This window comes from Mirounga leonina, unplaced genomic scaffold, assembly GCF_011800145.1.
Source record: "Mirounga leonina isolate KUSES-001 unplaced genomic scaffold, KU_Mleo_1.0 Mir_175, whole genome shotgun sequence".
Classification (NCBI taxonomy): domain Eukaryota; kingdom Metazoa; phylum Chordata; class Mammalia; order Carnivora; family Phocidae; genus Mirounga; species Mirounga leonina.
In genome coordinates, this window is record NW_023270453.1 from 3,785,972 (window position 1) to 3,801,499 (window position 15,528).

At 36.2% G+C, this 15,528-nt stretch overlaps 1 protein-coding gene across 1 annotated transcript in view; it reads right to left on the bottom strand.

The window, feature by feature from the left end:
* The window catches only part of MALRD1 (MAM and LDL receptor class A domain containing 1), an 807,963-nt gene that overhangs the window by 739,476 nt on the left and 52,959 nt on the right, over positions 1-15,528 (bottom strand). Inside the window, exon 6 of the mRNA XM_035022447.1 lies at positions 12,182-12,278. Coding sequence (XP_034878338.1) covers positions 12,182-12,278 — 97 coding nt within the window. The remainder of the gene's footprint in view (positions 1-12,181; positions 12,279-15,528) is intronic.

The following is a 15,528-nucleotide window of genomic DNA, read 5'->3' on the forward strand; positions in this document are numbered from 1 at the left end:
CTGGAATTTGTAACCATAAAAGCAGTAGATGGGAGTAAGAGTTGACAATCAATTAATCTCCTGGGTACCTCTTTTTATTTCAGAGAGCTCAAAACTATTTAATGAAGTTAATTATCTAAATTTATATTCATATGCATTTTCTCTACATCCCCACCCTCTTTCTTTCTCATTGTTATATTACACCACAATCTAGCTGCAGAAAATTATTTTGGGGATTTTAAAATCCTCTCTCCATGATACATGTTCATCAGGATGAAGCATTGCCAACCATTTTAAGGTCTCTATACCAAAGAAGACACATTTCCTTCAAATCTTATCTTGTACAAGCAAGCTGTGTAAAATTGGCCAGACTCTCTCTCAGATGGTACAGAATGAAGTCCAAGTCTCAAGGCCATTGCAGTAAAAGTTATAATTGACATCCACTTTTGATTCCAGGGGCTTTAGACTATTTCCTTGTCCATTTTCTTAAATTAGTAATGAATTTCAAGGAACAGTTATTAGATCTTAAAAGGTAGCTAGAAGTTAATAAGACAAAAAAGGTAATTTGTAATACATTACTAGGTCCTTAGTTATTTAACTGGATAGTATGTATGCACCATTCAGGTTCTCATTAAAGTATGATTTGTGTATTTGGGGCCTTCATAAATGAGATGAAGGCAACATCCTGACAAACCAATCTAAGAATATTCAGAGAATATTCACAATATTCTGATTATGAGCCACAGCATGCAATTTTTTATAAAAAATTATAATAAGCAATTTATTGAAAAATCAGTGACTAAACACATACTTATTTATTCACAGTCACAAAGCTAGACTTTTCTTTCATATATGCTACTTTGGTAAAGTCTAAAAAGATCCTTCTTTCAATGAATGTGCATGAATTTTCTTGGAAAAGGGCAGTAGTTAGAATGATACTGTTTGAAGGTGTGGGAAAAATCTAAAGGAGTCCTCTAATATTAGAAAAAGAATTTAGTGGAATTGTCCAACTTACCAAATGTTCAGATACCATAAGGGTACCTATACCTATCCCGTAAGCACTTTTATAAAGTTGTTCACATTTTTGTAGTAAAGAGAAATGTATACAGCAAAACAATGAAGTTATGCTTTTTCTTTAAAGATAATACTCACTCAGTACTCTACGTGGCAGCTTCCTCACCATCAGAATTGTTTCAACTTTAAAAAGTTACTATTTCTTCTTTAAATATATTTAACTTACATATCATAAAATGAATTCAGACATTTGGTTATCCAGTTCTATGAGTTTTGGCAAAAATAGACCCATGATCTTTCTTCAATCAATCAATGCTCCATTTATTTAGTCAGATCTCCTTAATGTCTTTGATCATTACTTTGTAGTTTTCAGAATACAAACCCAGCATATATTTTGTGAGATTTATATGTAAGAATTTACTTTGATTGTATTACAAATGGCGCTATTTTTCCAATTCCAGTTTCCAATTGTTCATTGCCATTGATTTTATACTGACTTTGTATCCTGCTACTACGAGAAACTCATTTACTAATTCTAGAAGTTTTTAAAATAAATTCTATGCTATTTTATCCATAGACAATTACGTTACCTGCAAACATGGCCAGATTTATTTCCTCTGTTCCAGTTGTATGCCTTTACTTATATGTCTTGCCTTATTGCATTGGCTGGCTTTGCAGTATGTCATTGAATACAAGTGGTAAGAGTGGATGGGTGTCACTGCCTCCTTCTCAGTTTTAGAGGTGAAGCATTCACTTTCACAATGGGTATGATGTTAGCTGTTGGGTCTTTGTCTATGCCCTTTACTAGGTTATAGATGTCCATAGTTTGCTGAGGTTTTTAATTATGGCTGAATGTTGAATTTTGTCAAATGCTTTTTCTGCATCTACTAAGATCATCATGTGCTTTTATTAGCACTAATAATAGTGCTAATACTTTTTTTTTGTCTGTTAACAAGGTAAATTACATTGATTGCTTTCCAAACATTGAACCAACTGTGCATCTCCTGAATGATTTTAATGTATTCTCTTTCTAAAATATTACTGGAGGGGCGCCTGGGTGGCTCAGTCGTTAAGCGTCTGCCTTCGGCTCAGGTCATGATCCCAGGGTCCTGGGATCGAGCCCCACATCGGGCTCCCTGCTCGGCGGGAAGCCTGCTTCTCCCTCTCCCACTCCCCCTGCTTGTGTTCCCTCTCTCGCTGTGTCTCTATCAAATAAATAAATAAAATCTTAAAAAAAAAAACAGTTGTTAAAATATTACTGGATTCCATTTGCTAATATGTTGTTAAAGATCTTTTGTGATAGCAACATTGTTCTGTAGCTTTCTTTTCTTATAGTATCTTTGTTCAGTTTTGGTGTTAGGGCAAAGCTGCCCTTGTAGACTAAGGTAACAAGTATTATCTTCACTTTTATTTTCTGGAATAGAATGTATAAAACTTGTGTTATTTTTTTCCCTAAGTATTTGATATAATTTTCCAGTGAGACCATGTGGTCCTGAAGTTTTCTTTAATGGAAGATTTTTACTGTGAGTCCTATTTCTTTAATAAACATAAAACTACTCAAGTTAATCACTTTCTTCTTGAATGTCTTTTGATCATTGTGACTTTCAAGGAATTTGTTCATTTCACATAAATTGTTGTATTTACATGCATAGAGTTTTTGGTAGTTATTTCCTTATTCCTATTATCCTCTTAGTACCCATAGAGTAAATAGTACCCTATTTCACTCCAAATTAGGTAATATGTGCCTTTTCTCTTTTCTTCTTGGTCAATCCAGCTAGAATTTATCAATTTTAGTTACCTCTTCAAAGAACCAGCTTTTGGTTTTGATAATTTTCCCATCTTAAATTCCATTATTTATTGTCTTTATATGTATTATTTTCCCACTGCTTGATTTAGTTTTTATATGTTCTTCTTTTTCTACTTTCACTAGAAGGAGAGTTAAACTTACTGGCCTGAGAGCTTTCTTCTTTCCTAATAAAAATTTTATATCAATTATTTTTTTCTAAGCATTGCTTTAGCTGTGTTACACAAATTTTAGTAAGTTATATTTTCATTTTCTTTCAGTTCAAAATACTTGGCTATTTCAAAGTATGTTTTATTTAAATGTGTGACATTTAATTTCCAAATGACTGTAGATGTCCCAGATTTGTAGTTTAATTTCATTTTGCTCAGAGGATATATTTTTTACCATTTCAATTGTTTTAACATTCTTAAGGTTTGTTCTGCTAAGCGATACTGGAGACTGGAAAATTCAGTAATACTATCTGCATTTAATATTTTTATATTTCTTCATCTTTGATTTTTTTCATTAACTGTGAACTTTTAATATGAGGTATTAAAATATTATTTATATTAATTAGTGCTTGTCTCACTCTGCTCCAGCTGCTATAACAAAGTACCATAGATTAGATGGCTTAAGGAACAAAAATTTATATTCTCACATTTCTGGAGCCTGGAGGTACAAGATCAGGGTGTTAGCATGATTGGGTTCTCATAAAGGTCCTCTTCCTGGCTTGTGCATGGCTACCTTCTCACTGTGTCTTCACATGACAAAGGGAGAGGTTGAGAGAGAGGGAGAGAGAAAGACAGGGGTGGTGGGGAGGGAGACGGAGAGGGTTGGAGGGGGAGAGAGAGAGATCTCTTCTTACAAGGCCACAGTCCTTCCTGTCTTATTAGGACCCCACCCTTATGATCTTATTGAATCTTAATTACCTAAGACACTATCTCCAATATAGTCACATTTGGGGTTAGAGCTTCCACATTTGAAGTTTGGAGGGGACATAATTTGGTCCGTAATAACAAGTTTTTAGTGTCCCCTTGAATTCTACATCTGTGAGAGTATGTCACTTGCCTCCGTATAGACTTGCCAGGCTATAGTCTACCTTAGTGAATGTTCCACATGCACTTAAAAGGAGTTTAAGTTTTAAATTGCCGCTATAGTTTTAAATTACTTTTTAAAAATATCAATTATTTCAAGTAGGTAGATAATTTTCTCCCTTTCCATAGGTTGCCTTTTCATTTTGTTGATTGTTTCTTTTGCTGTGCAGAAGTTTTTTGGTTTGATGTATAGCTTCATTTGTTGATTTTTCTTTTGTTGCTTGTGTTTTTGGTGTCATATCCAAAAAAAAAAAAAAGTTGCCAAGATTAATGTCATAGAGATTTTCCCCATGCTTTCACTATAAGTTTTATGGCTCCAGGTCCTATGTTTAAGTCTTTAATCCATTTAGGGTTATTTTTTTTTTTTTATTTGACAGAGAGAGACACAGCGAGAGAGGGAACACAAGCAGGGGGAGTGGGAGAGGGAGAAGCAGGCTTCCCATTGAGCAGGGAGCCTGATGTGGGGCTCGAGGGGCTTGATCCCAGGACCCTGGGACCATGACCTGAGCCGAAGGCAGACGCTTAATGACTGAGCCACCCAGGCACCCCTAGGGTTAATTTTTATTAGTGGAATAAGATAAGGGTCCAATTTTATTTTTCTCCATGTGGCTGTCAGTTTTCCCAACACCATTTATTGAAGAGACTATCTTTTCTCCATTAAGTATTCTTGACTCCCTATCAAATATTAGTTGATCTATATACATTGTTTTATTTCTGGGTTCTCTATTCCGTTCCATTGATCTGTGTGTCATTTTTTATGCCAGTACCAAACTGTTGTCACCGTACAACACTATTACAGCACCACTGACTATAGTCTCTACCTTGTATCTTTTATCCTCATGACCTATTCATTCCATACGTGGAAGCCTGTACCTGCCACTCCCCTTCACTCATTTTACCGGTCCCTCCATCCCCCTCTGGCAATAGTCCGTTTGTTCTCTATATTTACAGATCAATTTCTGCTTTTGGTTTATTTATTCATTGGGGTTTTTTTTTATTCCACATACAATTAAAATCATATGGTGTTTGCCTTTCTGTCTGGCTTATTTCACTTATCAAAATACCCTCTAGTTCCATCCATGTGGTCACAAATGGCAAGACCTCATCCTTTTTTATGGCTGCATAATATTCGTGTGTGTGTGTGTGTGTGTGTACACACCACATCTTCTTTATTCATTTGTCTATTGATGGACACTTAGGTTGCTTCCATATCTTGGCTATTGTAAATAATGCTGCAGTAAACACAGGAGTGCATATATCTTTTTGAATTAGTGTTTTTGTTTTCTTTGGGTAAATACCCAATAGTGGAATTATTGGATCATATGGTATTTCTATTTTTCATTTTTTGAGGAATCCCCGTATTTTTTCCACAGTGACTTCACCAATGTACATTTCTACCAACAGTACATGAGAGTTTCTTTTCCTTCACACCTTCAGCAGTATTTGTTATTTCTTGTCATTTTCATTTTAGCCATTCTGACAGGCATAAATAATATCTCATTGTGGTTTTTGATGTTAATTTCCCTGATGATGAGTGATGTTGAGCATCTTTTCATGTGTCTGTTGGCCATCTGTATGTCTTCTTTGGGAAAATGTCTATGCAGATCATCTGCCCATTTTATAATTGGATTGTTTGGGGTTTTTTACTGTTGAGTTGTAGAATTTCTTTATATATTTTGATAATTACATCTATTGGATATATTTTTGGAACTATCTTCTTATATTCAGTAGGTTTCCTTTTCATTTTGTTGATGGTTTCCTTAGCTGGGCAAAAGCTTTTTATTTTTGTGTAGCCCAAAGAGTTTATTTTTGTTTTTGTTTTCTTGCCTGAGAAGACATATCTAGAAAAACACTGCAATGGCCAATCTCAAAGACATCACTATCTATATTTACTTCTAGGAGTTTTATGGCTTCATGTCTCACATTTAGGTCTTCAATTCATTTTAGGTTAATTTTTGTATATGGTGTAAGCGGTCCAGTTTCATTCTTTTGTATGTAGCTGTCCAGTTTCCCAGCACCATTTATAAGAGACTACCTTTTCCCCAATGTGTATTCTTCCCTACTTTGTCATAGATTAATTAACCATATTTGAATCCCTTCACTTTTAATTAATCTATATCATTATTTTTTAAATGAGCTTTTGTAGTCAAAATGTAGTTAGCTCTTATCTTTCATCCAATCTGACAACCTCTGACTTCCAAAAGCAATACATATGCCGCTTATATTTAATGTAATTATTTTATCATTATAACTAAATTAGCAACTTTACTATTTCTCAGTTTGTGTCCTCTGCATTTATTATACTTTGTGCTCTTTACCACCACCCTACTATCATTTCTGCCTTCACCATCTGTTTTTCTTTGTCTTCTAGTGGATTATTTCAATATTTTAATATTTTTATGCACAATTTTAGTGTATCTATTTTCTTTTACTTATATCTTTTTAGTGTTCACTCTAGGGATAATAATATGCTCACCTCAGTTTAACACTCTACATAGAGTTGTTAGCATTTCAAATAAAATGTAGACATCTTAAAGCTATGGACTTCTACACTCCCAACTTTATGGTATACTTACCATATTTGTTACATCTACATACTTTGAACCCACCAAAGGGATGTTCAAAAATCTGCTTTTAAAAGTCCTGCGTACATTAAAAATCTTTAGAGGAGAAGGTCATTCCATTATATTTACTCTGATATTTATGACTTCAGTCGTTCTTTCTTTATTCCTACTGATAAAATATTCCTCTGTCATTTTTTTTTCAGCGGAACATCTGCCTTAGCATTTCTTTTAGAGTAGGTCTTCTGGTGATGAATTCTATAGTTTCTTCATCTGAGAATGTCTTTATTTTATCTTAATTCCTGAAGGATATTTTCAATGGATATAGAATTCAGAGTTACTTAGTTTTAGCATTTTAAAAATGAATCTCTATATCCTGGCTTCAATACTGATGGGAAAACTACAGGCTCTTCAGAAAATGTAGAGACTACTATTCTCCTAAGCAGAGACTTTGGTGGCTACAGATGAGAAAGAATTCATATGTTACAGAATTAGCTCAGGAAATCCTCTATAACTGTTTGCTAGGGCTGCCAAAACAAAGAACCACACATCTCGTGACTTAAACAACATAAATTTATCTTCTAATGATTTTGGAAGCTAGAAGTCTCAGATAAAATCACATTAGATAGCTTGAGGACATACCTTAATTTCTGATGTTAAAACAAAAGCCAAAAAATAATATATATTCTTAGCATAAATATAAATACTGCTAAAAAATAGTCTCATGATATTTTATTTAAATCTCTGCTCTATGAAATGGAGCACTTGTAGCTCAGAGGAAAGAAGAATTTATTCAAATTCCCAAATACTTGATACTTAAATAATTGCACATGTTCAGTGTTGAGTCATTTAGTTGACATATATTTATTAAATGTTTGCTCTGTGCTGGAGACCCACAAAGCACTAAGACACTAGTAACTGTTTCCTCAAGAAACTTAGTGTTTAGCTATGAAAATAAATCAATACGGTGCAGGGGGGGGGGGGGGGGTAGTGGGGGGGGAATTTTCTGTAAGAGAAGGCTTCCCAGAAAAGAGACCTCCACTCAGTCTGCTCAATCTGGAAGAATAAGTAGTAGGAGGACAGTCACACACACACACAAAAAAAAGTCATGAAATAGGCCAAGGGAGCAAAGTTTACAAAGATACCCAAGAATGAGATGACACTGTGTTGCTAAACTACCAAGCAGTTTGTTCTGGCCCGAGCCTGGGGATTCTTGTACAACTGTGAAGGAGGAAGTTGGGCTGGTGTGCGAGAGCAGGATCACGAGAGCTTAGAAATTTGAAATCATGAGAATTTATAAGAAATTTGAATTTGGGGCACCTGGGTGGCTCAGTTGGTTAAGTGACTGCCTTCAGCTCAGGTCATGATCCTGAAGTCCTGGGATCGAGTCCCACATCAGGCTCCCTGCTCAGCAGGGTGTCTGCTTCTCCCTCTGACCCTCTTCCCTCTCGTGCTCTCTGTCTCTCATTCTCTCTTTCTCAAATAAATAAATAAAATCTTTAAAAAATTTTTGAATTTTATTCTGGACACAATAAGAGTTATTGATAGATTTTAACAAGTAGAGATTGGTCATATTTATATGTTAGGAAGTATAATCTGGTGGACAGTACATAGTACTGGATAGTAGAGCTGAATAGATCAAAACCAGAATTTTTAAAAATCCAGGGGAAAAATACATACTTAAATGAAGTCACAGTTGGATAAATAATAATGATAAATAAGAGGAGACAATTTGAAAAATGTAAGGACACGCCCTCACCACTATTTTTTAACTAAATTAATACAGGGGTAAGAAAAGGGGAGAATGATTTAAGAATGACTCCTAGGCTACTGAGTGAGACCAGATGTCAATAATTTAAAAAGAGAATATAGGCAAGGGAACAGATTTGAAAGAAAACTGGAATTTACTTCTAAGTATGCTGATGTTGAGTTTCTCTGGAAAATATTTGCTCACACAGCTCATAAACCTGTTCTCCTTGCCTGCCTCTATTACAGAGGCTGAATCTGCCTCAGTTTTATTGGTCTGCCTAGCAACCAAGGTACCCATGTGACAATCATCTAGCCAATAGCATGGCCAAAAACATTGCCCTTTCTCATTTCTGCCTTCCTCCTGCCCTGGATGTGAGATGTAGAGAACCTCAACAGTCATTTCAAGAATGTAAGCATGAAGCAAATACCAAGGAAATCCCTTAGTCCTTGACTTTAACAGTATCAAAGTTGAAGAATCACATCATAACTGTCCATCTCCTCTTGTTTTCTTAAGTCACCTAAGAAAACTCCTCTTTTCTTGCATTCAAATGCATGCCTAACTCCACCCTTCACTGGGGTAATATTTCTGATGGTGATGTCTGGAAAAGGCTGAGTTGGCTCTGCCTACATGTCTCAGATGCACCCTGATCATCACCATCAGGACTGCATGAGACTGAAACCACTCTCTATTCAGCTGACACTCTGTCCCAGAACACTCAGTGCCAAGTGCAGTAATCAACATGAGACCAGGACACATGGTTCCCAAATGCTAGTTTGGTTCTTCTTTTTTTTTTTTAAGAGCAAGAGAGTACGGGCATGCATGCAGGGGCAGGGTTGGGGGTGGGGGGTCAGAGGGAGAGGGAGAAAAAGACGGAGAGAGAGCAGGCTCCATGACCCTGAGATCATGACCTGAGCCAAAATCAAGAGTCCAGTAATTAACCGACTGAGCCGCCCAGGCATCCCAAATCCTAGTTCAATTCTTAAACCTGAGGTCGGCTGGCTTCACAAAAAGTGTCCTGAGAACCTTTTTAAAATGCAGGCCCCATCCTCAGTGATTCCCATCTAGCAGTCTGGGGTAAAGCTCAGAATCAATCACTTCTCTTTTTGATTCTGGTGATTGACTAGGGTTAGTCTATCATTAGAGCCTCTGAACTTGACTAGAGAGAATCATTTGGAAATTTAATGTTATATAATATTACCATATCTCACATCCCTACCATTTACAAAATGCAACTCCAACCAAATATCAATCTTATTCCATTACACTTTATTCTTTTTCTCCATTATTAATCCTCATGCTGCTTTGTCTTCCTCCCAAAAGTTTAAATATGCCATCAACCCTCATTCTATTTGAAAAACAAAAAACAAAACTCCCTGCACCCTCAACTTCAAAGAACATACTGTGTGACCTTACCTGGATACTGTCTTTTTCCAAAAAGAAACTACTTCTTTGCACTTCTCCAGAGGGATGACATCCTTTCCCAATGCCCCAGTAAACACAAGGCCTAAAATTAAAGTCGCCATTCTTCTAAATCCCTGATGTTGATTCATTTATTCTTCTGTGTGTGGAAACGTCTTGGCTCATGACATCCAACTTACTGCCCTGGGTCATCCATGCATCCATATTCATGGAAGACTTCAGTTTGGGATTTCAAAATCTCCTCTAATCCCAAACCTTGTAATGTTGTATGAATTTAATATCCATGTGAAAGGTCTAGCCAATAACTTTGCTTTAAAATTCATGCCTTATCTTCAGTAAACTTTATTTCCACACCACCTCAAAAACAATATGGTTGTAACATTATCTGGAACTATCGTCTTAGAAATTATAGACACCAATATTTTTTCTATTTGACCATGACCTTTCATTGAATGTCCAACTTCTTGTGCTCTCACTCCTGTGACTATTGCTTTTTCACTTCTATAGTGATCTTATAGAGCTTTTTTAAGTGCTTACTAAAAATCTGGCATTTGTCTTTGGAATATTTATTACGTCCATCTACATTGACCTTTGTCCCAGTAGATGGATCATGGGTAATTAAGGAAATGGCTTTGGTTCCCAGGTCCAAAGATGGAGAGAAAGTTCATCTGTGAAATGATAGCAGAGTCCTATTACAGGCGATGTCAAGTCCCAAGCACAACCCCAGCATGCTCCTGTGTACATTTGTAATGCAAAGTTTCAATGGCAGAGGCCAGGTCCTAATTTTCCTTACAGTTAGGAAAAGTCCAGCCAATAGCTGATTTCATTCCTTATTTTCTTTGGGGGGTGATTAGCTAGACTGAGCAATACATAGGACTAGCTGGGGATCATGTTTGGCAGATCTCAGTTTCTGCAGAAACTATAAAATGAGATATATAAAGATCCTGCTGAAGTGATCACAGTTAGGGACTAGCTGCCCCATTACAAATCAAGCCCAAGCTGGCCGCACTCTGGACCCAGGAATACCATGCAGGGTAACAGAAGAGAGAGCATGAGGAGAGACTGAACGGCAGAACAGACGTAGTTGTGTCTGCTCTGCCTGCGGGCAACAGTATGTTCTCTCCTGATCTATTGCTTCCCTTCCAATAAATCCTGTAAATGTTACCTTCTGTCAGTGAAAAGGCATTGAGGTTTATACTTCTAGGAAATGGGTGGAGCTTACAGTCTGTTCCCTTAAAGTTCTCCATTTCAATTTATCTATATTTCATTTTATCATATCATATCATGATTTCTCATCTAAAATATACTGAGAACTGAAAATATAAAAATGAAAGAAATCTTTTCGTATTCCAGTGTGGAAGGAGCTGTCCGCAGCTCCTATAAAACTCTACCATGGTCTAAGTGGCAAGAGACACATTCCTATAAATCTCTTATCATACCAGCACAAGTGCTACTTAAAATCAAAGCATAATACAGGCATCCTTTACCAAGATTCCTTGGTCTCCTTTAGGTAGATCAACTCATCTCTTCTGTTCTTGAAACGTAACTGACCACAACTACCATATCTTTGTACCAAATTAGAACTTAGAATCTTCTTTACAAAATAGCTGTCTTTATTATGCTATATCATAGGGGCGCCTGGGTGGCTCAGTTGGTTAAGCGACTGCCTTCGGCTCAGGTCATGATCCTGGAGTCCCGGGATCGAGTCCCACATCAGGCTCCCTGCTCAGTGGGGAGTCTGCTTCTCCCTCTGACCCTCTTCCCTCTCGTGCTCTCTGTCTCTCATTCTCTCTCTCAAATAAATAAAATCTTTAAAAAAAAAAAAAAGCACACACATATTATGCTATATCATAACATTTAAAAAGGAAAAAAAGCTATCAACTATCTATAATCGTATATATGATTCTTGCATGATCATTAGACTAAATTAATTTATCCTGACCAATTGATAATTTGAACATTAAACTTTTCTATTGAGAACAATATGCATGGTGAATTGAATAGAATTCAGTTAATATAATCAAAGGACCAATATGGATAATTTTTTAGATCTGGTGTATGTGGCTTATTGATTTAGTTGTTTCAGTCTAAATAGAAAATAGATTATAACTAATATCTCTCTCCACTTGTGTCTTTCAGTGGAAGAGTCAAATCAATTCCCCAAGAAGACAATTTCAAGCCTAGAGAAGCCAGTTTTCACCTAGTCTCCTAAAGGGCAAGGAGTTCTCTTGGTGAGATTTAACTAGCCAGTGTAAACATTGCTACAATGTTTCAAATCTGAGACTAAATTATCACTTCCGCTCTTTAGAGCATCAGACTCAGTGAAAAAATAGCCTATTTTCACTTCTGGCATAAACCTAGACATTGTTATATGATGGAAAATAGCCCACTTCAAAACATCAGGCAAAAGAAAGAAAAGAAAGAAAGAAAGAAAGAAGAAAGAAAGAAAGAAAGAAAGAAAGAAAGAAAGAGCATTATACAACGCTTTCATTTCATTCAAAGAATGAAAATCATTACACAATGTTTAAAATGCACTGAATTTATGTACAGAATAAGGATCAAAATGAGAAAAAGTTCTTACCATTTGCAGGCAAGCAGCCTGAACTGAAAGATATATCATCAATAGCTATGACTTCATCCTGTTCAGGAGTTGAAATTATTTGACCTTGAAAAACAACCTGCACAAGAAAAACAAAACAAAAGCACAAAGCAAGGAATATCACTGTCTCACAGTCTTATAGCACAGAGCCTACAAATAAAAAACATGTCACTTCCTAGAAATACTTTGGTGACCATGCCAATTCCAAGTGGAAAGAGATCCATGCATACACTCTCAAGGACAAGAAAATATAGTCATCTCTGTATCTCAAATGTCTACCATAGGTTATGTAACATGTTTGTGAAATGAAGCAATATTCATCTGGTTTTTGCCATCTAATCATCTCTGGTTCGTATGTGTTCATACTATTTAGTATTTACCAGCTCTTGGACACAGCTCCATCTTGATCTCTGGTTCTTGGTATTTTGCAATTGTGCCCTATTTCCACCTCTGGTTCTCTAAATTTTGTTCACAGACTTGCCTTGGATATCCTTGTGCTATATCCTTCTGTGCATTTTCTGACATTATCTAAACAAAACTTGGGACAGTGACTAGAAATGATTGTGCAGTGACTTATTATTAAAATGAATGAATGTGAGGGGTATTTGTGTGGCTCAGTCCGTTAAGCATCCAACTCTTGATTGTAACTCAGGTCATGATCTCTGGGTCCTGGGATTGAGTCCTGCATTGGGCTCCATGCTCAGTGAGGAGTCTGCTTGAGGATTCTCTCTCTCCTTCTCCCTCTGCCCCTCCTCCCACTCACACTCGCTCTTGCTCACTCTCTCTCTCTCTCAAATAAATAAATAAATCTTTAAAAAAATGAGTGAATGTGATATTGTGATGTAAATCCAGCCCAAGCCTGCACCAAGAGAAAATACTCTGGTATAATAAATCTGAGAAACTTAGGAAGAAACTACTCTCCAATTTCATAGTTACTTAAATCAACAGAAAATTGGTGTGGTGGTGGAGAGTATTATCCCAACCTCACCAATGAATACCAGTGATGTTTGAGGCTTAATTCATAGATGCATTAAACTGTGTGCACTATTCAGCCTTGCTTATAATATAAACATTTTATTATTTCAAAATGTCAGCACTGCTTTTTAGCTTGACAACTGATCTGCATATAGTAGACCCTAGCAGATCATTTTGTCATAACACATTCTCTTTACAACATGATGTACTGATATATTTCCTTTCAAATCAGATGCTATCTACTAAACTATTAAAAATATGATGTGAAACATCCACAACCTATCAAGTAATATGTCAACATGTAGCCCTAAGAGAGTCATCTTTTCTTCACATAAAACAGAATAACCATGTGACTACTTGTAAAGCAGAACCATGTTGGAAAAGGCCTATCAAAGACTGTTGTGTAGACAAAATAATCCACTTGGCATCTGAAAAGATGAGCTCTGGTTACACATTTGAAATAGAAAGTTTTGAGGAAAAATAGAAATAGGATGGGAAAAGTACTTGGCAAACAGTAGTAACCAACTCCAAATGTTTTTACTACAGATTGTGTGATCTCTGGTAGAGACTAGATCTTTCTGGGAATACATACATGAAAGTAGATTAAATGTGACTAATCTCAAGTAAACCACATCTAGAAGACAATAGTTACAGAGTTTAGCCTCAAGGTTTATTTGTAGCACCCAGCAGATCAACTTTTACAAAATCGCTTTACAGTGTATTAGTATCAGAATCATGAATAAAATGGGAGAGTTTTACATGCATACTAATTGATTATTTTCTCAGTATTTTATTTCACTACTTTTCCAGAATTTTCTGTAAACCTAACTACTTAGTTTACAGTTTTAGTCATTCTTTTTACAGTTTCTAAAAATTTAGTTTGTAGATTCCATTTAGTAATAAAATTAGTGGATATCTTTTGCTATTTAACATTTTAATATTACTTCTGATACTAATATAGTTTTGGTTATTAGATTTGGGCTACTCTTTTTTTTTTTTTTAAGTACACTCCACATCCAGCATAGAGCCTTACATGGGGCCTGAACTCAGGACCCCAAAATCAAGACCTGAATGAGATCAAGAGTAAGATGCTTAACTGACTGAGACACCCAGGTACCCCAATTTGGGTTACTCTTAGTCATGGAATAATCTTCTGTTTGTATTGGTGTAAGATTCAATGAATACTTTAGCTGTATGAATATAATAATCTGAAAACACTTTGCATCCCTTTTGTGACCTAACACAAACATTTAAAATTGTGTTGCAATTTTGCTTTGCTGTTCAATAAAAAGCTGTTTCAGAGGGGAAAGAAAAGACTGTTAAATAGGGATGATTTTATCTGAGGGCAGAGAGCACAGTGGCTAATGTAAGTGTTTGGAAACAGACTACTTAGGTTCAGATCCCAGCTACACCACTTAATAGCAACAGGACCTTAGAGAAGTTATTTAACATCTCTGCACCTCTCTTTTCTTCTTTGTAAAAAGGTACTGATAAAAATAATAAGCTATTGGGGCACTTGGGTGACTCAGTTGGTTAAGCATCTGCCTTCAGCTCAGGTCGGGTCAATCCTGGGATTGATCCCCATGTCTGTCCTTTGGGCTCTCTGCTCAGCAGGGAGTCTGCTTCTCCCTCTCCCTCTACCCCTCCCCTACCAGTTCATGCTCTCTCACAAGTGAGCTCTCTCTCTCTCCAATAAATAAATAAAGTATTTAAAATAGTAATAATAAGTTAGTACCTATATGATAAGACTTATGCAAGGATAAATGAGTTATTACATGTATATCAGCACTTGGTATATAGTTAGTATTAAAAAAGTGTTACCTATTATCGTAACACAGAGTTATCATAAAGTATTTAAGCTATTGTATGAATAGTGTGTTTATAGATAAAAAAAAATCTATTCTCTACAGATTAAAAATTTTATCCTTCTTGAAAGCCTTTTCACCTGTTTTTGCCTAACTAAGAACACATCAGTGGTAACCATATTTAAAGAGAGAAGCAGAAGTAAGTGTGAACTAATCAGCAGTCTCTTACTTCTTTCTCCACACTCTCTTCTCAAACCCACTGATTTTCAGGGTTTCAACTGTTACCCTGAAATACAAATTTATATCACAAATGTCAATCGCCTTTCTGAGCTTTCCGCCTGTATCTCCACAGCCTGCTGGACATTTTTACCCAATGACACAAAGTCACTTCTAAGTCATAATATTTTTTCCCCTCACACTGGACCTGTCCCGTGACTCCCATTCTCTGACAATGGCACCGGAAGACTGCCACTTTTCAATGCTCCAAACTCCAAAACAGCTTGCAGAATCACGTTCTCTTCCAGCCCCACATCCAATCCATCAAGACCT